The sequence below is a fragment of the Anser cygnoides genome, chromosome 14, assembly GCF_040182565.1.
Source record: "Anser cygnoides isolate HZ-2024a breed goose chromosome 14, Taihu_goose_T2T_genome, whole genome shotgun sequence".
In the NCBI taxonomy this organism is placed as follows: domain Eukaryota; kingdom Metazoa; phylum Chordata; class Aves; order Anseriformes; family Anatidae; genus Anser; species Anser cygnoides.
Genome location: NC_089886.1, coordinates 1,308,534 through 1,330,850, shown reverse-complemented (window position 1 = coordinate 1,330,850; position 22,317 = coordinate 1,308,534). Strand labels below are relative to the sequence as shown.

The 22,317-nt window shown below is 54.4% G+C and overlaps 1 protein-coding gene across 11 annotated transcripts in view; it reads left to right on the top strand.

Annotated features, from left to right (window-relative positions):
- ARHGAP26 (Rho GTPase activating protein 26) overlaps positions 1 to 22,317 on the top strand; it is a 143,098-nt gene that overhangs the window by 63,554 nt on the left and 57,227 nt on the right. For all 11 annotated transcript variants that reach the window (XR_010834922.1, XM_067005447.1, XM_067005453.1 and 8 more), the window contains 3 exons: positions 5,485 to 5,572; positions 6,715 to 6,773; positions 7,772 to 7,877. Coding sequence is in view for 10 of the 11 variants with exons in the window: in XM_067005447.1 (XP_066861548.1) it covers positions 5,485 to 5,572; positions 6,715 to 6,773; positions 7,772 to 7,877 (253 nt within the window). In the remaining variant the exon portion in view is untranslated. The remainder of the gene's footprint in view (positions 1 to 5,484; positions 5,573 to 6,714; positions 6,774 to 7,771; positions 7,878 to 22,317) is intronic.

Below are 22,317 nucleotides of genomic sequence, written 5' to 3'. Positions count from 1 at the left end.
CTCTGTCAGTTCTGCTTGGAGGCGCTGGGGCTGTGGCAGATGGCAAAACTTGCTTGTTTTAAGAGCTCTCCGGGGCCGGGAGGGATTCAGAATTTTGGACCCCATCCAGCATCCATTATCTGCTCAGCGACTGAAGCCACTCAGCTGTCGACCTCGTGTCTCATAACGCGGTGATATATAGGCAGCGGTTTCTCTTTGTCCCGGCATGTCTTCATTAGCTGGCGGTGCTGGAGGGCTGACGAGAGGCGGGTGCGTGCCGGCGGGCTGCCGGTAACGTGGCCGGTGGGTGTCCGAAGTGCGACCCCTTTTGGGGATATCCCCCGCTATCGGTCGCTGGGACTCTTTGCAAACCCAGGTCTCCCTGTCTTTCTCTGAACCACCGGCAATTAAATCACCTTCACACGGTGCTAGCCCTCAGGTGGTCTGTAAAGCAAGTGTCACACTGAAACGCCTCAGCTGTCAAGCCCGCTTTTGTTCTCTCCTGTCCCTCGAGGAGTTGAAGGCAGCAGCACGGCTCTGCGTAAACGTTCGTGTTTGCATCAAGCCCACGTGAACTGCGAAGCCAAATTTTGCTTGCAACTTCAGGTTTCCCTTATATTTAGAAATGAATGTGGGCAGCGTTAGTGATTCACATACAGTTTAAATGGCAAAAAGATCAAGTTTCAGCGAGCAGCGGCTGATGTAAGCGACACTGCCCTTGGCACGAGGCGTTTTGCAGGAGGTCAGCACGGCGCTGGGCCGAGCTGAGGCGCTCCGGGGTGAGCTGCAGCACGGGCCGGGGGCTTGGGCAAAGCTCTTGGTCCTCACCGAGACGGGGGAACTGGGGAGGTGTGCGTCCCACCGGGAGCTGTGAGAGGCAGGTTGGCTGTGGCAGGGTAAGCTGCCTTTCTCCAACCTTCACCGTCTGCCATCAAATTGAGGAGAAAACCCAGCAAATAAATAAAGTTCGTCAGTCGGAGCTCCCACGGACGGGTTTATGGCTGAAGTGCGGGCGCACAGGACGGCAGCTCCCAGCGCGCAGAGCTGCTGCTGTGACTCGGCGTTAGGATAAACGGAGCGCGACAGCGTTTGGCCTGGTCTCCTCACTGCTCCCAGTGCGCAGCAGCACGGGGTGGTGAGTGAGGCTTCCTACAGGTCATAGCTGCTCTGATCAAGTGGGTCCTATGGCTGTTTCGGAAATCTCTCGAGCCACCCAAGTGTGGGTGAGAATTACGGCTGGGTGATGAGGTTGTGCTCCAGGCAGTTCCTCTTGCCATGGAGAAATTGGTGAGGAATTGAAACCAGCTGTTGTACGGCAGCAGCTTTCTCCATCCCCAGGAAATAGATGAAGAAATTCCTTAAAAACGGGCTCCAGGCAGTGACAGGGCTCGATGGGGTGCTTTTGGAGCCGGGGCTACTGGGGGTGGCTGCTGCGGCGGGTGGCCCTTCCAGCTGGACTCTGCTGGAATAAAAGGCTTAGGGAAGTTAATTTTTCACTCTCTTTTGCTTAATCCTTTTCTGTATCTGCTAAGAGACATCAGATTAGTAATTTACAGCAATAAGCAACTTCAGGGTTAAAACCGAATTTGGCCTGTTGGATGTTTTATGGGCACTATTTCACGTTTATACCAGCTCCTGTGGAGATCTCCTTTTGTAGAGAGAGCAGCTAGCTTGTGGTGCTAGCTGCATCCATCTTCAGCTTGGGAGACAGATGCTGCACGTGTAACCCACAGAGCTAACTATTGCCGACTCATAAATCTGGAGGTCAGGGAAGACTGATTATTAGCCCTGAGCCTTTTCACGAGACCAACCGTAGAATTTCACCTACTGTTTAATGAATCATGCTTGAAAACTCCTGGATGAGTTTTTCAAAAGACATCCTGTGTTGAGTTGTTTGCTCAAGTTCAGCAAAGACCTTGCTATTAAAAAGTTGTGGTTTCTTGGTTTTATTTTTTTATTTTTTTCTGATACCAGGCTTATCTTTAATCTGTTAAAATTGCCTCCTTAAAAAGGTAGTGCAATGGGAAGTTGCCTTGGCATTGACGAGGAGGGATAGTATTCATTTGCGTGATTAATGTGAGACACGTGACCTTTGTGTGAATATACATTTCTTAAATGTTTACTTTTCAAGTGCTCCTCTTGATGCTTTTTTAAATTAAAATAAACCCTTTGCCCTGAGGGAAATCCTAACTCTTATTCAGTGCATTCTTTTAATTAGTTTTAAAATTACACGATGTTTACCTATTGCTTTAAAATTCAAAAGCACATTATACATGTCTGTGAAGAGAAAAATACCCACTGAGCTGAAGCCATGGGACCAGATGGTGCTGGCAGCTGTATCCAGCATCAGCGCTTGGCCTTGGTAGTTGTGTCTGTAGTGCCTCTCTGCCTTCTGCCCAGTCTCTGACGGGAGGTTTTGCGGTTTTATATCACGGAAAGGGCCTGCTCCTGTTTCTCCTGAGCTCTGGAGAGGTTTCCCAGTGCTCTCGGTGGGAGTAGGATCCTGCCGTGCGTGTTTCTGGGTCCTGCTCACCTGGAGCTGCGTGCTTGCAGCCAAGACCTCCAGGGCTGTGAGGTGCAGGGCTGTGTTAGCGAAGAGAATTCACAAGGCAGCATCAAAGCAGGGCGGAAACAAGGCATTTATGCCAATGGACGTGACATGTTTGTGTCCTGCTCCTGCCTCCTCCCCAGTGGTGGCCGGAGCACCGTCCCTCGCTTCTGGCCTGGAGGAGTCGCGGTTTTCAGTCGCGATACTCTGAGCCTTTGCGTGTGTGCACGAGGTCCCCGTGGCCGGGCCTGTTAGTGCAGACGGCGTGGTGATTTCTGTGTTGACTGGGTCTGGTCATCAGCAAAGACTCCAAACCAGTGTCACCCGCCTTGCTGTGGTGCTTCCCGCTGGTCCCCGAGCAGCCACCCGAGCGTGGCCGGCGGGGCTCCCGCAGCCCGCGGAGCCTGGCCCCGGCCGTGGGTGGAGGTGCCGGAGAAGGGAGCGGTCGCTGCCTTCCTACAGGCTCGTTCATTGTCAGAGCGCTAAGGTGTTTTCTCAGAAATCAGTAAAAATAGTGCCTTATTGATCTCACTCTGGAACTTTGTGCAAACAAGCCTGGCTTCCTGATCTGGTTTGGTGGTTTGCAAAAAAACAGGGAGAAGCAGAAAAACGCAGATTCCTGCGAGCAGACTTTCCACAGCGGTTGGTTCAGGTCGGCGTTTGGAAAGAACACGCTGTTAGTCCAGAGCCTCGTATTTACACCGTGCGGAGCAGCTGCACGTTTTTTTGATTTCTTTAAAGGAATTTTAAAAAGGGGAGATAGGAGGGGAAAAATGCAGAAAGGAAGGAAAGGCCCCGGAGGAGATGGAGAAAAGAATGCTGCAGTATTCGACAATAAAAATAGAGACGCTCCGGAGGCTCCCTCCGAGCAGAGGGAGGCCCAGAACAGCCTCGTGCTGCCAAGAGCAGCCGTCACTTTGGAAGCACGGACGCGCTTCTCTGCAGAGGCTGGGGCAGCCCATCCCGCAGCCGTGCCGCGCAGCCTGCCACGGGGTGCTGGCTCCAGTCCCAGCCCCGCTGGGGCACCGGTGGCGTTACGGGTCCGCCGTGCCCTGCAGGGCTGGGTAAAGGTGTGAGGGTGTGCACGGCTGGTGAGATGGAGGTGAAACCTCCCAGCTGACCCGGTTTTGTGGGCAGGGAGCTTGGCTTCCAGTCAGTCCTCCTTAAAGAAGGAGGAATAAAAAAAGACCACTTCTGGTCCTGGCTCATGGGGACGCGTGGTTCACAAACCAGCTCCAAGGCTGGGGGTGCAGCGTTCCCAGCAGCGCCGTCGGGCAGTAAGTGCTGGTTTGTGGATGCTGGAGGGCTCAGCAGGCTGGGATGCAGCATCTGCTCGGCCTCGGCCGGAGGTGGCCCCAGGGACCTGCTGGGACCAGCTGAGCATCGCCAACACAGCATCCCGTAACGTAGCTCCTGCCTCTCTTGGGTATCCTTTGTTGCCGCTTGTCAAAGCCGAAGCTATCACAAGGAACTAGTTATGGCCAGGAAACATTTTGTCATCCATTCATGTTTTCATCTAACACAGCTGTGGAGGGTCGGGAATTCAAATTGCAGAGGCAGGCTGAGCGTGGCAGCAGCTCAGCCCTCTCCTCGGCTCGGCGGTGGAAACGAGGACCCGAGAAGTGTCCCTGGAGGGCGGCGATGCTGCCGTGCGTGCCCGTCACCCGTGGCTCAGAGTCCTTTCTCGCAAGCGCTAGGAGGCCGCGTTTGCAGGCTGAGCCCGTGGCTTGGTCTCTGCAGCGCTGTGGTGCTTGGTGATGTTGGTGGAGGCGGCTCGAGGGTCGCTCCCTGCCGGTGCCGCGCTCCGAGCGAGCCCAGGCCGGGCTCTCCTCGCCTCAAGGAAATGCCGCTGGGCCTGGCGCTGCTGCCGCGGGGCCTGCGGGCAGCTGTGGGGTGGAGGAGGGTGAATCAGGCGCTGGAAAAAACCAAAGATGGCAAGAAACGGCCTGCTGCTGCGGAGAGGATGCAGGAGCAGAATAGGATGACACCAAGAGGCCAGAGGTGAATAAACAAACCGCAGCGCAGCTCTGCTGCGCCCAGCCCCGGCCGCTGCCGCCCTGCCCCGCTCAGCCCGGCCGGGTGTCCCCGTGCTCCCCCCGCTCGCACCGCGGCAGTGACGCGGCCTGGCTGCTCCCCACGTACCTCGGGGTGGCGTGAGGGCACCCCGGGGGCTGCAGGCAAGGCGACGGGAGCACCCAGCCCCAGAGCACCTGGGCACCAGCCATGCCGAGGCGCTGCGTGCGGCCGCCCCGCTGCCTCCTCCCTGTCCAAATGAAAGGCAGCTGCGGATCCACGCCGCCTGGTCTTCCACAGCCTCCCTGCCACCTCCAGGGGTTCGTCCCTGCCTCGGGCAGGAGAACAAAACTCCCCCGTGCCCCTGCCCACCGGTACCTGCCCCGGCCACCCGCTCTGTCCCGCCGGGCCCCAGGAGCCTCACCGCCACCCGAAAGGCCGCACCACCGCCGCCGCTGCTGCTGCTGCTGCTGCTCGTGTCCATGCAGGCTGTGGCGATGCCTTGCAGCCCACTCGAGGCTGTGACTTTTCTGCTGAGTCCTGGGGTGCCCTGTGGTTGTCTTGGTCCGTGTCTTGTTTGTGCACTGCTGTCGCTGCTGTCATTGACCACCCCAGCCTCCTGCCGCCTGTTCGGTGTCACGCTTTCAGTCCAACTGCCAGGCTCGTTGCTCATGGTTAATGTTTTTCTTTTCTTTTCTTTCCCGTTTTTTTTTTTTTTTTGGTCTCATGTAAGTGAGTGTGTCCCATCTCTGGTGACGAATTCTGCTTCCTTGCAGAAGTGTCTGCTGGGGAACAGCTTGTGGTCACTGGGGTTTGGAATAGCTAAGAAAATGCGACGTGATGATCTTCCCACACAGCTGGCTGTATTCTGCTGGTGCTGGAGTGGTATGAGCTGGTATTATCTTCACTTTGGTTCACTTTTGTCTTTTTTTCTTTTTCCTTAGATCCAAAAACAGCCACTGAAACAGAAACCGAGATCTGTGCAGAATGGGAGATAAAGACCATTACTAGCGCACTGAAAACTTACCTGAGGTAAGGGAGAAAAGGCTTGTCTGTCGTGTGGCTTCAGGACGAATTCAGCAATGATGTGGGATGTTACTGCCTACTATTGCCGATACTTAACAAAAACACTTTGATATAAATGAAGGAGAAACTGCTACTAGAGAATTTATTCTGGCTTTTTCCTTGACCCTCCAGCATGTTTGAGTAGGATGTGGGGAATACGTTGAGCTCTCTGACAAATGCATATACCGTACAAACGTAATTAAAAAAGCTCATTCTTGCATGTCCTGCCTTGATTTCAGCTTCTGCCTAAGCTTTTCACGGTAGGCTTCCACCTAATGACTATGTGGCAGAAAGTGAGCATGGTGCTCCTGTAAGGAGCAGTTGTTACAGAACTGGGTGCTTAGCTTCGTTTTAGTAATAATTTCTGTATGAAAGCCGATGCCATTATCATTGTGGGTTATCTTCCAAAAATGTTAGTTTGTTGGCAGCAGTCAGTATTTCATTATCCACAACATGCTTCTACCTGTCGCGACTGCAGGTTTTTGCTTTCTGTTGTTCTGTGTGTTGGTTTGGTTTTTTTTTTTTTTTTTTTGAGACGCAGAGAACAAGAGAGAAGCTAAATCCAATTAGGGTGATGAGTATAATTAGCTTGGTGGATCTCAGCCTAGAAAATCACAAAACACTACATAATTTTGCTTGATTGGCAACCTTTGTTCCAGAGTTTGAACTGTTTGCAAAGCAACGAAGAATGTCGCCAGCATCACGATGTCCCACTGAAAGGATGTACAAGTGGGAGGGGAGAATTGGAAATATAATGGGAACAGCGACTGTTAAAGTTTTATGACTAGGCTTGTTTCTCTTTATAATTTATTTTTAAACTTACTTGGAAATCATGGGCTCACTGTTGTACTAAAACTCTGTGTTACTGAAGAAAAGCCAAAATTAAAAATGAAGTTAGTATGGTACTGAAAAGGGAGGAAGAATAAACTGATGGTACTTTAACAGGTCTTATGCCTTCTGATGAGAGGAATTTATTGGAGTTGCTATTGCTTAGTTCTGCTCTTTAAAAAGAGAGCTGACTTTCTGGTAACAGCAAAGCTTTATTTCTGCAATTTTGCGGATTGTGTTGCTCAGATGTGTTTTGTGTGTGTTACCTTTTTATCTTCCAGAATGCTTCCGGGGCCACTCATGATGTACCAGTTTCAAAGAAGCTTCATCAAAGCAGCAAGTGAGTTTGTTGATGTTTATGGCATCGGTCTGAAGGAGGAACAGAATTTGCAAGCAGCTGAGCGTAACCTCTACCCTGCTGCTCTCCCACTGAACCCTTGTTCTTAAATCCTGGAGAGCAGAATAAGAATCGAGATGCAAGGGGCAGGGTGTTGTTTGGGACTTACTGGGTACAGAGGAAACACGCGGTGCGGGGCCAGGGGAGAGCTGGCTGATGGCAGTAACTGGTGCTGCAGTTATTTCTTTCTCTGACCATCAACTGCCAAAATGAGCGAGGCCGTTGTTCAAACAACACCTACGGTGCTTTGATTAGATCGGTTGCGGTTCAGATGTCTGTGCTGCTTTCCTTTGTCTGCTCTAGGAGGATGCTTTAATATGGGAGCAGGTAATTGTCGGTTAGCAGCTCTGTGCCGGTACAGCCTGATGCACACGGGTGAGGACCGGTGGGTTAGGAGGCTCCCAAGGATGGTGGTCACATCGGTGGTGGCCTCCTGAAGACGGGTCAGGGCAGGGGACTCCTCGATGGACCCTGCTTTCAGGCTGTTGGGGCATGTCTGCCAGCACCTGCAGATCCAACCAGCCTGTTGAGACCAGATGCTGAAATCTTTCCGGGCGTTGTGCTGAGCACATTCTTACGGTGCTTGGAAACACATTGGATGAGAATGTGCTGATGCTTCCCATTGTTGAAACTGGAGGAACACTCTGGTTACAGCCAGCCCATTTCCTGATCACAACGGGCTTTTCATATGGCTGGCATCTGCTCCCAGCTCATTGTTTCAGCCCATTAGCTTCTTCCTTTTTCAAACAACTGATTGGAGTTGGTAAAGAGAAAAAACACTGTGGAGGATACCCGCAGCGTGCCTGGGTGTAGGTCGGAGTTAGGGAGTGGGAGCCTCGGGTCCCTGGGATGTCTGTCAGTGTTGCTCTTTGGGCCCGCATGCCTTTTTCTGTAATAACCCCCCTGACGCAGGGATAAATCATCTTCTATTTCCAATGCAGAACTGGAGAATCAGGAATCCAGGGTGTCAGAGATCCACAGCCTTGTTCATCGGCTCCCGGAGAAAAACAGGCAGATGCTGCACTTGCTCATGAACCACTTGGCAAAGTATGTATATGACTGATATGTTTTTCTCTCCATTTTCCACTTCCTCTGAAAGTTAATAGTGGTAAAAAAAAGTTTCCTTGTGTGTGTGTTTGGTGTTGAGTCATATCTGGTTTACGAGTAAATGGAAACCTGTGTGTGCGTGAGATGGGGATCGATACCCGGGGCAGCGTGGGAGGCAGGGGAGGTGGGCTGTCCCGCTGACCTACATCGCTGCGGGGCCCTGCGGGCGCTGCCGTGCCCAGCGGTGGCAGGAGGAGCGCCGTGCTGCTGGCTCTGCGGCATGGCGTTAGCGGCGTGTCGGTGGGCTTGGCTGTCGGGAAGGTAGGGCGGAGGTGAAGATCCTCGCTGGGGTTCAGATCAAGCCTAGTATTGAAGGACTGGAAGTTATTTCTTTGCAGCGATAGGATACTGCTCTGGGGCATGTGTTCTGCCTTTGTGCAGCTCAATTAATCGATACTTCTAGGTCACCTTGAAACTTTTCAAGGGCAAAGGAGTTGAATAAATTTTTTGCTTTCAATGATAGAGCTGACCTATAATTTCCCATCTTCTTCCTGCTCCTGCTGGTTACCATGGAAACCTTTGATTAGTGCTTAAAAAGTGAAAGCATCATAAGGTGTTTGTGCCAGCCTCAAGGCTGCGGGGTCGCACCTGCCCTCGTCGTTCGCTCCGGTGCTGTGTGAGCAGGAGGGATTAGGCAGGGCTTAGAAACCTGGTGAATGAGTTAATTGGCATAACCAGTTAGAATAAATCTGGGAGAACCTGAAGTTATCTGTTGAAGAGAAAAAAATAATAAACAATATTTGAAATATGCTTAAAAACGACTCCAGATGCTTTCTTATGACATGTGTTTGTATCTGTTCCATGGACTCCCCGGGTAGGCTGTTAAAAACCAAAGAGCTGGTTTAGATCTCAGTTTCAAAACCTTCTGCATTTACAGGCTGAAGCCAAGGAATAGGGAGTTCCAGGTACTCCCGTCAGCCAAATATGTGCAAGGAATCTCGTAACTGCTTAAGTGCTTTTCATTTAAAGGAAAACCTGGTGGTATTCAAGTGTGAGATGTGGAGGGGGAGGCAGGTAATACAATGGGTTTCAAGCTGTTTTAATAGGGAAGGAACTAAAACAAAACACAAACAAACAATGAGTGTAGTGGTGCTTGCCATATTGGGAAGAGAAAGAGCTCATAGTGGTTATTTAATGGGAAAAAAATTATCTCGGAGAAAGGCAGGAAGCTGCTGGAACAAGAGCCTGTTCTGTCGCAGTGGGGCTGGAGGGCTGGAAGCTCTTGCTTGAGCTCCTTGGGGTGCTCCTGGACGTGTCTGCGGTGGAGATGGGGGGCTTTGTGTAGGGTCTCAGCTGCGGTGTCCCTGCAGGCAGACCCTGAAGCCTGGTGCTGCTCCTGGAGGGACAGGTCGAATGAACGGCCAGCACCCGCAGCTCTCCTGCATCGGTCCCGCACCCGCTGCTTCCACACCCCGCGGCTTCTGCCCGCGTGCCCTGGGGCTGCTCCGACCCCGGAGCACCGTGCTGGCCGTGGGAGCAGCGTGGCTCAGGACTCGTTGCTGTTGTACAGGCTGCGGTGCCGTACCGCCGGGTTAATGACCTTGCATTCGATCTCAACTGGAGATAAAGCTTCACATCTGCAGAAGGCGTTTGGAGAGCAAGAGCGTGGCAGAAGGACAGGGCCTGGCGTGGGTGACCTGCGTGGGGAGGGGATGCTCCGGAGGGGGGCACGGGCCTCAGGGGCTGTCCCGTCCCTGCGCGCGGGGAGCCGACAGCAGGGTGCCCAGAGCTGGTGCGATGAAACCAAAGGGCCCCTTCCTTCCCCCGCCGAGCCGGGCTGCAGTTCTCAGAGGGGGTTGCCTCAGCTGTTTCTTTTTTTTTTTTTCTTTTTTTTTTTTTTAGCAATGTATGAATAATCAAGACTTGCATTTTTATCTGATGAGCTAAAAAAGTATTTCTCACAGTATTACTGTGGAGATCTCTGACACTAAAAACAGAACACAATCTGTATTGGTCAAATAGAGAAAGAAAGAGAGTCTATCTGTCCTCTGTTGTGTTACATCTCTTTTTTTTGGTTTGTGCATTCACTGTTGCTGAGTGAAAAGGGAAACCAGGCCGCTTTTTTGGCATGGGGCTGCCATTAGTAACAGTTATAAAACCATGCTAACACAGCTGATACATTCAAAATGGGCAATTATTAATACAAATTAAATATCAGCCAGGATAAGCGCTTTGAGGTGGCTGAGTAGCGCACTTTTTCGCTTGCAGCAGAGCACTTGTGCAGCAGCGCTGAGAGAAATGCCGCGGGTTTCCCATGGCGGCCGGGCCCTCGCCGAGTGGGCGCTCGAGTGGGCACTGGAATCCGGCGAGAGGCGCTCGAGCACCCCCACATCCCGGCCCTGTGCCGACGGGGAGACGCCGCGCCGGTGCTCGCAGGGAGAGGAGAGCTGGAGGTGGGGGACAGGCCCTGGGGACAGGCATGGGAGGGTGTGCAAAGAGAAAATGAGGCTGGTCGCATTGAGGCTGACCTCTTGCTGCATCTTTGATGCTATTTGCACTGCCTCCTGATGGTGTTCAGGCGTCCAGGCAGTTATCCCTTGTAAAACCACAGCGTGAGCAATCTCTGTCAGTGCTCCTCCATCAGAAACCTCATGCTGTGAATTTCCTCTGCAGCCACCCGTTCCAGGGAAACTTGCTGTTATTATGGTAATGTTTGACCCACGAGCAGGTGAAACCTTTACTTTTCCTTCCTGGGCCATGTTCGCACCGTCAGGATTTCTGTGATAAGCCCGGCTGTGATTTTTTGTTCCTGAAGGATAGGAGACCACCTTGTTCTGATGTTTTCTCAAAAGGATCTGTGCCGAAAAGCCTGACCACGTGCAGTCGGAGCAGTCCCAACGAGCGCCTGCAGCCCCTCAGCCTTTCCGGGGGATTTCTAAGGATGCATTTATTGAACTTAGCATGGTTCTGGATGGCCTCAAAAATGGTGCGGTTTCTCTCGTATCAGGCCAGAATCACCTGCGTCTTTCAAAGAACTAAAAGGCAAAACCAGTACCTACCTTTTCCTTATTCTTGCTGTTTTGGTTGCAAGAATCACTACTGCTTAGTCACTGCCACTTCTGGGAGCTTTTGGTGCTTGCAGGAGATAGCTGGGGAGAGTGCTCTTGATCCCCCTAGTTTACAAGCAAGAAAAAAGACTTTTTAAAGAGCTGCGTGAACAGTTTATGCCAAGAAACACGTGAGTTCACTGAGTGAGCACACGTGTTAGGGGAAGTGTGTAGTGCAGCAAAACTTCCCCTCACCACCGGGCTGGCCCTGAAGGCTACCGAATGCAATTCAACGCCATTTTTTAGCTGCTTGCAGCGACTTCTCCATCGCCTGTGTGAGGCAGCGAGCAGGAGCCCCCTCAGTGCCGAAGCGGGAGCCGCGCTGCGGCAGCCCCGGGGGTGAGCAGGTCCAGGCCCGGCTTCCCCGGCTGCTCTCTTTGTTTTGCAGTCTGACATGCGGTGGTAGATTTGATCTGTGGTGATACTGAAGTGGAAGAGCCACGTCCTGCTATTGAGCAGAGGAAAATCCCCATTAATATTCAAATTACAGCACTTGAAATCTGTGTTTGTTTCTCTGCCGGGTGCAGCAGCCAGAGCAGGACCAGAACCGCTCAGTGCGCGGGAGCCCAAGCTCGGCGTGTGCCCTCCGCAGCCCGGCCCTTGGGCCCCACGTGGTGTGGGACTGCTCTCTGCTTCCAACGGGGTGTTTTGTCACCTTTTCTGGGTGAGGAGGGAGGGAGGCGAGGCGTCGGGCGGCCGTGGAGCTGCGGCAGGCCGTCCCCAGCCGTCACCTAGCAACTCCGCGCGGCTCGGAGCTGTTTTGCTGCAGCTATCTCCTCTTGGCCCAGCACCTATCTCCAGGAACGTCTGCGCTTCGGTTCAGAATGCGCTTTTATCGATGGCTTGTGCCAGCTCTGATGAAACCGATTTTTCCCCCTGCCAACTAAGTAAAGCGAGTTCAAGCGACGCGCAGCCTGGGGGCGGCCGTGCCGAGGGCCGAGGCTGGTGGCGGGAAGGTGCCCGTCCTGTCAGCGACCTGCGGCGGCGGCCCCGCCATCTTGTCCTCCTCTCACGTGCTTTCTCATGGAGGAGTGGATGCTCTGTGGGTGCAGAGCAGGAGGATTTTGCACCGATTGTGTTTCAAGAATTTGGGTGCAATTTTTTTTGCATGGACATAACTTGACACCTGAGGTGTGTGCTCTCGCTGCAGCGATCGGAGCCAGTTCTGTCAGTGCCGGTGCCCCGTCAGCGTGGCTCAGCGCCAGGCTCGCTGCATGCGTCGCCGCTCTGCCCTGGCGCCCCGGCCCCGGGACTGAACCGCCTCTGCCCTGGGCACCTGTGCCTCTCCTGGCGAAAGGTCAAAGCAATTAAGGAGGCTGCAGAAGAAAAGGGTGTACGTGTATTTAGCGAAAATTAATTATCTTTCATCATTCACAGCTGTGGCCTGGCCAGCAGTGACTAGTTCCCTTTGTTTTTGCTGTGGTGTTGTTTTCTACTTTACGTGTTTTAACCAACACGACAGTGATTGCTATCTCTAGCACAAATCATTTCCCACTTATCAGCGTGGATGCTTTCCATCGGCCCCGTGGGGCGGCTGCAGTTGGCCTCAGCCCCAGCGACCCAGTGAGTGATGCCCCCGCCGGCAGGACGCGCGGGGCTGGACGTGGAGAGGAGCGAGGGACAGGGGGCTCGCGGCGGCTCCACGCATCGCCGGCAAAGGAGAGGGAGAAAAAATCCTCCAGGGTCTCCCCTGGAGGCAGAGCCTGGTGTCTGGTTTGGTTTGCCAGAGCAGCCTGATCCTTGGCTGCTGCCCATGCAAAGCCGCTCGGGCCAGCTCGCCGGCAGCGGGCACGGTGCTCACCGCGGCGCTTTGAGTGCCCAGCGGCATTGGGAACCGCTGGGGCGGCCGGTGCTGCACTGGGGCAGCTGCTTCCTGCAGAAATGTGCTTTTCCTCCGGTTGTTTTCCCCGTTTTCCCCAAGAAGGTGCAGCAGCCGATGAGGCTGACGCCTCTTGGCACAGCAGGTCTGATTTCATCCCCGTGGCAGCTGTTTATGCTGCTGTCTGGTAACTATTCATTTGCTTGATTTATGTATTACTTCCAGTAAGTCATTCTTGTCCAGGACATTCTGGAAATTTCCACTAGCCTCTGAGGCCTTTAAGATACGCTTCTCTCATATGTTCTTCGCCTGATTTGGCTGCCAAAAGAAAATAGCGAGCAAGCTCTCTTGACCTTGCATGGAAAGTCTAAGCAGCGTTCCTCCCTCGCCGCTGCTCCCCCTTCCTCACTTCGGAAGTGCTGTCGGTGCCTCGCGCTCGCTCCCGAGCCCGCTGCGGCGCTGGCTGTTGGCTTTGCCGACAGCCGGGGCAGTGCCCGGGCTCCGCCAGCCCCGAGCCCCTTGTGCCCCCACTGGCACTTGGCTTCCTCGCGGCTGGGAACTCAGCAGGACTTGGAGCGTTTGAGTGGCCCATGGGATTTGGGCACTTGCGTAGGTTGCAGAAGGCAGGTTTTATTGTGTAGGAAGCTGTGAAGGGCACCTGCAAGGTGGCTCTCCGTGCACATGTTCTCCCTTGCAGAAGTTGGGAGAATCCTGCCTGAGACCTGTCTGTCCTGATTTTGCAGAGCCTTTTTCCCCTTTCCCGTTCCTGTTCCCGTTCTGTCCCTTTGCTTTGTGCCTTGGTTTGAACCATCGGGTCCTGGTGCCTGGGGAGCTGGCACAGGGGTGCTGCTGCACCGGTGCCGAGCTGGAGCCGGAGCCATTCCTGCTGGTGCTGCTGGGCCTCCTGCCCCGGGACCATCTCACATCAGGCACTTCTGCACGAGTGTTTTATTGCAGGTCACAAACAGGCACAAGTTCTGTCACACCAGTGCAATAAGGATGGGCCCAGTGCACTTTCTTTGCCACCAGCCTGTTTCTGTTTGACTTCTGTGTTCCCTCGCGTGCTGGGGCAAGCTCCAGAGCGCCGTGCTGTGCCCCAGGCTGGGCCGAGCGCTGCTGTTCGGGGATATCCCGGGTCCCATCCGAAGCAGCACGCTGTCTCACCTGTGGCCGGTGCTGGTGATTCAAGGGAGAGGCTGAGATGAGGTGCGGGAGAGAGCGAGCCCTGGAGCTCCATCCCGGCCACCAGTGGCACCAGGACCATCCACTGCTGCTTTGCACTGGGCAAGGGGTGCGTACTGGTGGAGGTGCGTGCATTGCCTCTGTGTACCCTGGTGGGCATGGCGAAAGGTGTGAACCAGCACACAGCGAAAGGAAGAAGGAAAATTTAGACTGATCACGATAAAAAAAAAAGAAAAGCAGCAACATATTTGGCAAGAGCGCCAGGAGCTCATGAATGTGGTACGGGAGCCAAGGCAGCGGGCGCAAGCTGAAACGTGGGAAATTCCATCTGAACGTACGAAAAAAGCCTTTCCGTCCGGAGGGAGGCCAGGCGCTGGAAGAGCCTCCAGAGAGGTGGTGGGGTCTCCATCAGGGGAGGTGCTCAAACCCAGCCGGGCACGGTCCTGCGCAGCCTGCTCGGGGCATCGTGCTCGGGCTGGGGGCTGGGGCAGAAGACCCCAGGGCTCTGCGCCAACCTCGGCTGTCCGCTGATCCTGGCGCTGTGCTCCTGGCCCACACGCCCCCATTCCTGTGTGCCGCGGGGGTCACGGATTGCATTTCTCCTTCCTGGTTTTGGAACTACAGCTCTAAGCAACTATTTTAAATTGTCCTCTTCCTAATTGGAGCCAAGCCCATGAAGATCGATAGAAATCCTTTTTGTTTTAATGCTTTGACATTATTAGCAAGTATAGCCGGTCGTCTGTTTTTTTTTGTTGTTTTTTTGGGGGGGTTTTTTGTTTTTTTTTTTCCTGAGAGGGGAACAAACCCAACCCAACCCAGCAGGGCTTCAGCTGGCTCCCTGCAAAAGGCAGGAGAGAGGGGGACTGGGAAGGTGACGCCCACGGGCACCGGGGCAGTGGTGGGTGCAGGCAGCCCGCAGGACCTGCTCCTCACTCGCGCATCCCGGGAGCAGTGGGAAATCCTCCGGGTCGTCCTCTTCCATCAGATGTGGGTTTGTGTAACTCTGGGGTATTTTTAGTGTTGGACGCAGGCAGCGGTGGAGAGATTGCTCTGCAGATTAGTTTGAAATCTTAGCGCAACCATGTTGCATGGCTAATTTAATTACAGCATTTAACTGGAACCACCTGTAGCTTTATGGGAAGACAAAGGCCGCAGAGGGCCGTATTCCCCTCGCAGTGCCTCCGACGGGGGCTCTGCTGGCTCTCGGGCTCCTCCAGGCTCACACGCATTTTAAGCATTAATGAAATCTGCATGTTTTTGTCGTAATGTTTCAGCCTCCCTTGTTTCCTTAGTTTTTGTATTAGATTCCTGAAGACAATGATACCTTTAACACAGTTTGTTAGGGGTTTTGTTTTCTCAACAAGATGGATTCAGGGGGAAACTCCAGAAGTGCTCCTGCTAGGTACGAGCCCTGGCATAACGCGGGGCACTGAAGACAGCAGACGTGCCGTGGAAATGCAGCAAACACGAGCTGCAGATCTAGACTGGAATGTAGCTTTGGAGCCAAAGGCTGAAATCTTTCTGCATTTGCTGTTCAACTCCCACTAAGGTCAACTCCGCTCAAGTAAACTGAACCTGGGCATCGCCGAACGGCCACCGAATCGCGGTGGGGAGCGGGAGGAGGCAGAGTCCGCCCTGCGCTGTCAGACCCGCTGGGCTGGTGTGTGTGCAGAAATGCTTGATGGAAATGGATGCATCGCTCTCAAAACCAAACAAATGCCGTCCGTGTAGCACAACGGGGCCTTTCAGACACGGGGGAGTCTCCCTCTGTGCTTTTCCTGCCTCCCGCAGAAACCCTTTGTGTGTTTAGGCCATGTAAAGGAAGAGGAAGCACTTAAACGAGGTCAGTGGGTGTTCAAACCTCTCTAGCACTTGCAGGCATTCTCTTATATGGTCTTGCATCTGTCTGCAAATGGCACGGGTCCATTTTTTTCTGTTGCTGCACAACAACCCGCCGGATAATTGGTAATGTGGCGGGAGATGGGCACCTTCCCCACGCTGCGGCTGGGAGCGCGCGGTGCCGGGTACGCAGCGAGGGGCGGCTGGCGAGCGAGCGCGACGCCGGGCTGCCTTCGTGCCTAGCGGCCGGCGCAGTGGTGGGGCCCTGAATGCGTCCCCTGCTCTCTGGGATTTGCTCTGCCCAAGCCTTGAGGCGAGGGGGATCCTCTCCTACCTCCCGAGCCTTCCTGCGCAGCGGCGCTGTAGGGTGAGAGGCGGGATGCTCCTGGAGACGAGACCGGGAAGCGGTCGCAGCACCGGCCGTGCAGGCACCTGGGACACGAGCTGCCTTCGCCAGCTCTGTCAGCCCCGCACTGGTCTGGTTTTGTTTTTAATAGGAGATTCTGCAGAATTTAAAAAAAAAATCCTGTAGGTGTTCTCTGTGTTTCTTGTGCTTGGCTTCCTGTAATGTGTAAATTAGCAAAAGGTTTTTTTCTGCTTCTGCAAATGAACTCTTCCCCTCCTAAGACCAGATCGTGATGAGATTAGCTGCTCGCACTGTTCTGGTCGCTTTTGCTCCATGTTGCATCCCCAGACAGGCCCTGTGCTTTCTGAAGGATCCCCAGTTCTTAGCGCAGAGGAACACACGTCGTCGGAGGCTGCAGCATCTCTCTTATCAGGTCCTTTGCAAGTCTTGTATCTTCATCGCACGTAGAGTCATCCCTCCGGATGTGATAAGGGTGCCCTAAATGAGAGCGGGGCTGGCGGCGCGGGGCTGGCCGGGGCGCTCAGCAGCAGTAACGCGGGTGCCGCGGGCTCGGCTGCACGTCCCTGCGCCCACACCGCTCCGCGGGCACCCCGCTTGTGGGGTCATGTTGGAGCTCGGTGCCGTGGGGCACGTGTCGTTGCTAGCACATAATTATCTGGGTTCTTTTTAATTGTTTGTCACAGTGAAACTGAAACTGTGCACAGGAACGGGCTGAATCTAGAGTGAGCAAAAGGTTTCCAGCCGCTAGCCGGCGTCTCTCCCCGCTGTGTCTCCTGCCCCCCACGGACACAGGGGCCCTCGGGCGTTTGGGTGGGTTTCTCCAGGTGGCCCTTTCTGGGGAGCAGACGCAGGGCCGAGTGACGTGCGGTTGTATACGCTTCTAGTCAGTCGTTCCCCGACAGAAGGAAGGCAATAAAAGCCACCAGCGCCAAGTGTCTTCGAGCTGCGGTTTTCCAGGGGTGTGGGAAGCGGTCCCCAGCCCAGCCTGGAGCTTCCCCGTCTGCCTTGGAGTGACCGAACCGCGCATCCAGCTGCGCTTCGTGCTTCTTGTGACTGCATTCAGAGGTGTGTAGCTGTGAAACCATCGGCTGCTGCTTGTGAAGCCTGTCCTCGGAGGAGCACACGGCCGTGGTGACCACAGGCCGGGGAGCCGCGAGGCGGCAAATCAACCACAAGTGCGATCACCAATTTTGTGTAGAATAACGGGGGTGATAGGGAAACCTACGCGGGCAAAGGAGCTGGTTTGCACAGGAGATTCTCTGGCACGCGAGGTGGTGCCTGGCTCAGCAGGACTGAGTTGAGGGAGCCGGTCCTGCTTGCCCCGGGCTGTTTGTACACACACACGCCTGCGGGGCACGTCGTTCTGGCAGCGCGTTTCTTCACCCCGCTCCCCTGGTCTGCCTCACCCCGCTGCGGGGGGCGGAAGGTGCGCCAGTGCATCGCCCGCGCAGGCACCCCCCATCGAGGCAGGGGCTTTGCGGGCTGTCTCGTTAAGCTGAGTAGCTGTTGTGCTCTTCTGATGCAGTTCCATGGAGGGCTGTTGCAATGTGATGGTTAGCTGCCGCCCTGACAATAGGAAGGGCTCTGGGGGGTGAGCCCACACGTGTGCATGGCAGGGTGCACAAGATCCAGGTGTCTTCTTCAGCACTTTATGCGCTGTTTTTAACCATGATTTTAATTTATTTTACAAAGCTGTAGATTTCTGTATTCCATTTCCATATGGGCTATTTAAAAAAAAAATGCTTTGGGAGAACAGTGCTGATCATGTGTTTGTGAAGAGAATGTGCTCCAAACTACTCCTCAGGCGGAAGAAAGAAGGTAAAAACCCCGCTTCGTTACTCCTCACTGTGGCTGAGGCACTTGCCCTTTTTTTTTTAACATTTTCTTTCTCTTTCGGTGCTTTATCGCACTGACTGCGACGACTCGATGCTCGTTGTGGGTCCCTTCCAGCTCAGGATATTCTGTGCTTCAGCGATTCCTGTTCTCAGCCAAAAACCTGCCCATGTGCCCGCGGAGGCGGTGGTGCTGGGGGCACGGGAGCACAGCACGGTTCTCATGGGGCCGCGGAGCTGGCCAAAACCCTGCCACGGTGCTTGTCCCTAATGGGTAAAATAGCTGCTATTATCATAAAGAGGTAACTGAGCATAACTGACTGAAGTTCTAAATGGGGGCTGTGCTCGCACACAAAATTACAGGAAGAAGTGAAAGGCTTCGGGGTCAGGATGTGGGGTATGGGAACTGCGCTCGGCTGGTGCCATCTCTTCCCCAGACGTGATGTTTGTGGGGGGAGCACAGGGGCTGTGCACGGCGTGGGCAAGGGTGGCAGCTCCTCGCGGAGCCCTGAGTTTTTACCGCAGAAATCGAGGCTGCATGGTTTGAGAAGCCTGAATCGGAGGAGCGTTGCAGCACCACAAGAGTTTTACTTGCAAGCTGCAGCACGTATGGTATTCACACTGATTAGGCTCACCGATACTGAATTTAACATTTGGCCTGTGCATCTGTTCAGTGTGATATGAGCTTTTTTTGTTTTTTTTTTTTTTTTCCCTGGGAGTGAACCCAGGCATCCAGCTGTGGCCAGATTCACCCGGGAGAGAAAGGGAGTCTTGTTGGAGCAAGTCAGATCGCACAGAACCCGTGCAGGCACACGTCCCGTCCTAGCTGAGCGGGGAAACCTGAGAGCCGTGAGGATGCTTGCTGAAAACCCTTCTTAATTCTCAACGTTGCATTTGAGTGCTTTGTCAACCGCTTTCAGAAAGTTTCTCCTTGTCTTTGCTGGGAGGTTTTGTATTTCCCTGGTGATCTGTCCTCCTTCTGGATCTGCTGGCCTCCATTTGCATTCCTCAGTACTTGGCTGTCCGCACGTCACTCGAGCGGCAGCGCTGTGCAAGTTGTGATGCCGTGCGTCTCGTCAGCCTGCGGGAAGCTGGAGCTGCGCAGCGGGGTTGTGTCCGTGCTCCAGTCCCTGGTGCCGCGTGCTGAGGATGTGCAAGCACCGCATGGCAGCAGAGCGGGTGCCCAGCATGCTTGTCCAGCACCTCGAAAGTCCACCGACCCTCGGAGAGCTTCCCTCGTTCAAGAGCGGCCCAGAAGAGCCCAGGCACATCCAGGGCCTTAATAAACATGGCAGGATAAATTACAGTTACGCAGTTTGTAGACACATCCTTTCTGTGTCTGCGCACTCTGGCTTGGAAGCTGAAGCTTAACCGGTGGTGCTCGGGGGTTCTCCGTGTGTGCCCCCGGGGTGCTTGGCACCGCCACCTGCCCCTGGTCACGGTCCCCGCCTGCCCTGCCCTCACGCACCTGTACCTGGTCAGAGCGGGTATCCAAGGGCAGGACTGGCCCTTGGATTCGATTTCTATTCTATATTCTATTCTCTATTTCGATTCTCTTACGGTGAGCTACGGGTGGCATTTGTGTTTGCAGCGGTACTTGTTGAAGAACTTCTGTTTCTTGTCTCCGCTGTTTCTGATCTTGCAGAAGGGGAGCTTTGATTTTTAAAAAAAACCTCCTTTCAGTGACTTGAAAACCCTTCAGGGTTACCGTTGTTACTGCTGTTTTCAAACTCGAGCTGTTTCTTCCCTGACACAGGTTTGCTTTTGACAAACTCCCCGTTAGGGCTTCCCCGGTTTTGGATGCCCTCAGCACAGCTGGGCGGTGCCGTCCATAGCCCTCCTCCCTGGCACCGGGAGGTGGCCGCACGCAGCAGCTTTGGCAGCCGTTGTGCCGTAGCTCGGCACCCGCGCCGCTTCCTGCGCTGCTGCTCCCCGGATCCGGCCGCTGGCGTGGCAGCCGGCCCGGCCCCTCGCCCCTCCACCTACACGCTCATCAGCTGCAGCCCAATTAAGCTCGGTAATGCGCGGGGAGGACTCGAACGCACCCAGGAACATTTCCCAGAACTCATTAGATCTTATCCGATAAACACCGCCGACTGCGGGCTCTAGCAGCCCTGCCGTCTGTCCGGGAGTGTGCGCGACCCCAACGAGGCTGGTGGAAACGGGGGCAGCCGCGGTGGGTGGGACGCTGCCTGCGAGGCTTCGCGGAAACGGAGCTGCCTGCGGACCCCCAGCCGCCTGCGCGCCTCTCCCCGAGCCCCGCAGCCGCACGCCTGCCCAGGCAGGGCTTTCCTTGCGAGGCAGCCTCGGTGGGAACAGCGTCTGCCTTGGCTGCGTCTCGCCTGCGTGGTTTAGTGCAGCTGGCGCGGTTATTGAGTTACTCACCCCCAAATTGCTGCTAAATCCAGAGGTGCCGCTGTCACCCAGTGCGCTGTCTGTGTTCTCGGGGCTTTTTGTCTTTAATTCATCTCCAGCGTCAAATGCACACGTTTAATTTGTAACAAACTGCCTATAGCAGCCTAAATAACTGTAGGATTGCTAATCCTCTGCATGATTGGGTTTTGGTGTTAGCTTTACTGGTGGTGGCAGAAACAAAATGTATTTTGACCTGCAGCAATATGAACTAGCTGCTTTGTTTTCCATCCTATAAGGTCTCGCTAGGCCAGCCGTAACAAGCACTTTGTTTTCAAAGGTTTGTCCCAGGCATGGAAATAGAAACACTTAGGGCTTAGCCTTTGTTCCCTTTCAGATGTTTGTTTTCTCAGAGATTTTTCTCTGAATCGGGGAAGATACTCGAACTAATAATAGCACTCTTTGGCTGAGGCATGTATACATTTTATATAAAATGCGTGCCCAAAATAATTCCGGCCGCGGAGGGCAGGAGCTCTGTGCCGAGCGGTGCCAGGTACGGGGGCGCGGCGTCCCTCGAGGACGGTGCTGCTGGGGCCGGGCTGCCTGCTGATGCCCGCGAGGCTGCGCGAGGCCAGCCCCGGCCTGCGGGACACGCGGGACCGCACCGATGGAGGTAACGTTGTGTCCCGGCCGAGCCGTGTCCACCAGCGTTAGGCAGCCCCACTGATGCCAGTTCACGGCTCAGGAGGTGAAGCGGGAGCGTCGTTCGTCGCCTCGCTCTCTGCGTGGCGTTGGCTGCGGTGCGGGCCGGGCGCCGTGGGGGCTGCCCCCGCAGCAGGGGCTCCTTGCGGGCTGCTGGGGAGGCGAACGAGTCCTTTAATTGGATTTCCCTGAGAGTAAATGGGAGGTGTTGGCCAGGCTGGAGAAACTGAAATCGTTGACGTCTGTGAAAGCAAAGAGGGCGCGGACGGCGTTCCCCACCGCTCGCTGCGCCTCGGCTACGGTGCGCTTGTCCTCTGCTACCTGCTGCCGATTTCCAGCCGGTGCAGCAGAGAAATATTTACTGCTCCTGTAAGCTCTCTCTGCACTGAAGCCTGACTACCAATTACTCTGTATTAAATTATGTTTGGTCATGCCGGTGATTATACAGTATCCAAGCAACCCAGGCGTAATCTAATTTAGCACACAACGTGCATTTGCTCTGCTCCCCTTCTCCGTTGTTTTTCTGCAAGTGGATGCAAAGCGAGCGGCCTTCCGCGGGTGCCGGGGGGCTGCAGCAGCGGCACGAGCCCACGGCTCCCGGCTCCGGCTGCGTGCGCTGGGTGCTTGCGGTGGCGTGGCGTGCCGAGGGGAGGAGAAGCAGCCCCGCGTCCAATATCCAGCAGGCAGTCGATGTCCCGGCGCGTTGCGGGCACCGAGCGCTGCTCGAGAGGTTGCTCTGGGTTCCCACCTCCCATCTGTGCCGGAGGTGACTTCTGCAAAGCGTGGATGGGGAGGGAACTGAAAACGGACCCGTCTAAATTGCTGTTAGTGCCATTGATTTCAGAGTGCACTGAGGGCCAGGAAGAAGCAGCAGGTTAAAAGGAAAATACAGGAAATACTTGGAAACCTTCTGAAGGGCAGCTCCGGAGTGGAACTAACGGTGCCTGCAGAAAAGCATCTGTGAAAAGCAGCAGCATTAGGGACACTTTGGGATGAGAACACCCCGTCTTTAGAAACTGGGGCATTATTTGCTAGTACAAAGGATGATGGAGAGGTATAATTTATAGTAAATCATCATGTGGATAATGGATGTGGAATTTGAAGGATGTGAAAGGTGAATCATGTTTTGTAGCATAGCTTTAGTAACCAAGCGCTATAAAGGCTACTAGTGGAAAAGTACCCGTGTTACAGCGCAGAAATTCGTGTGCCACCCTGATTTATTCCAGAAGGGACCGAGAGC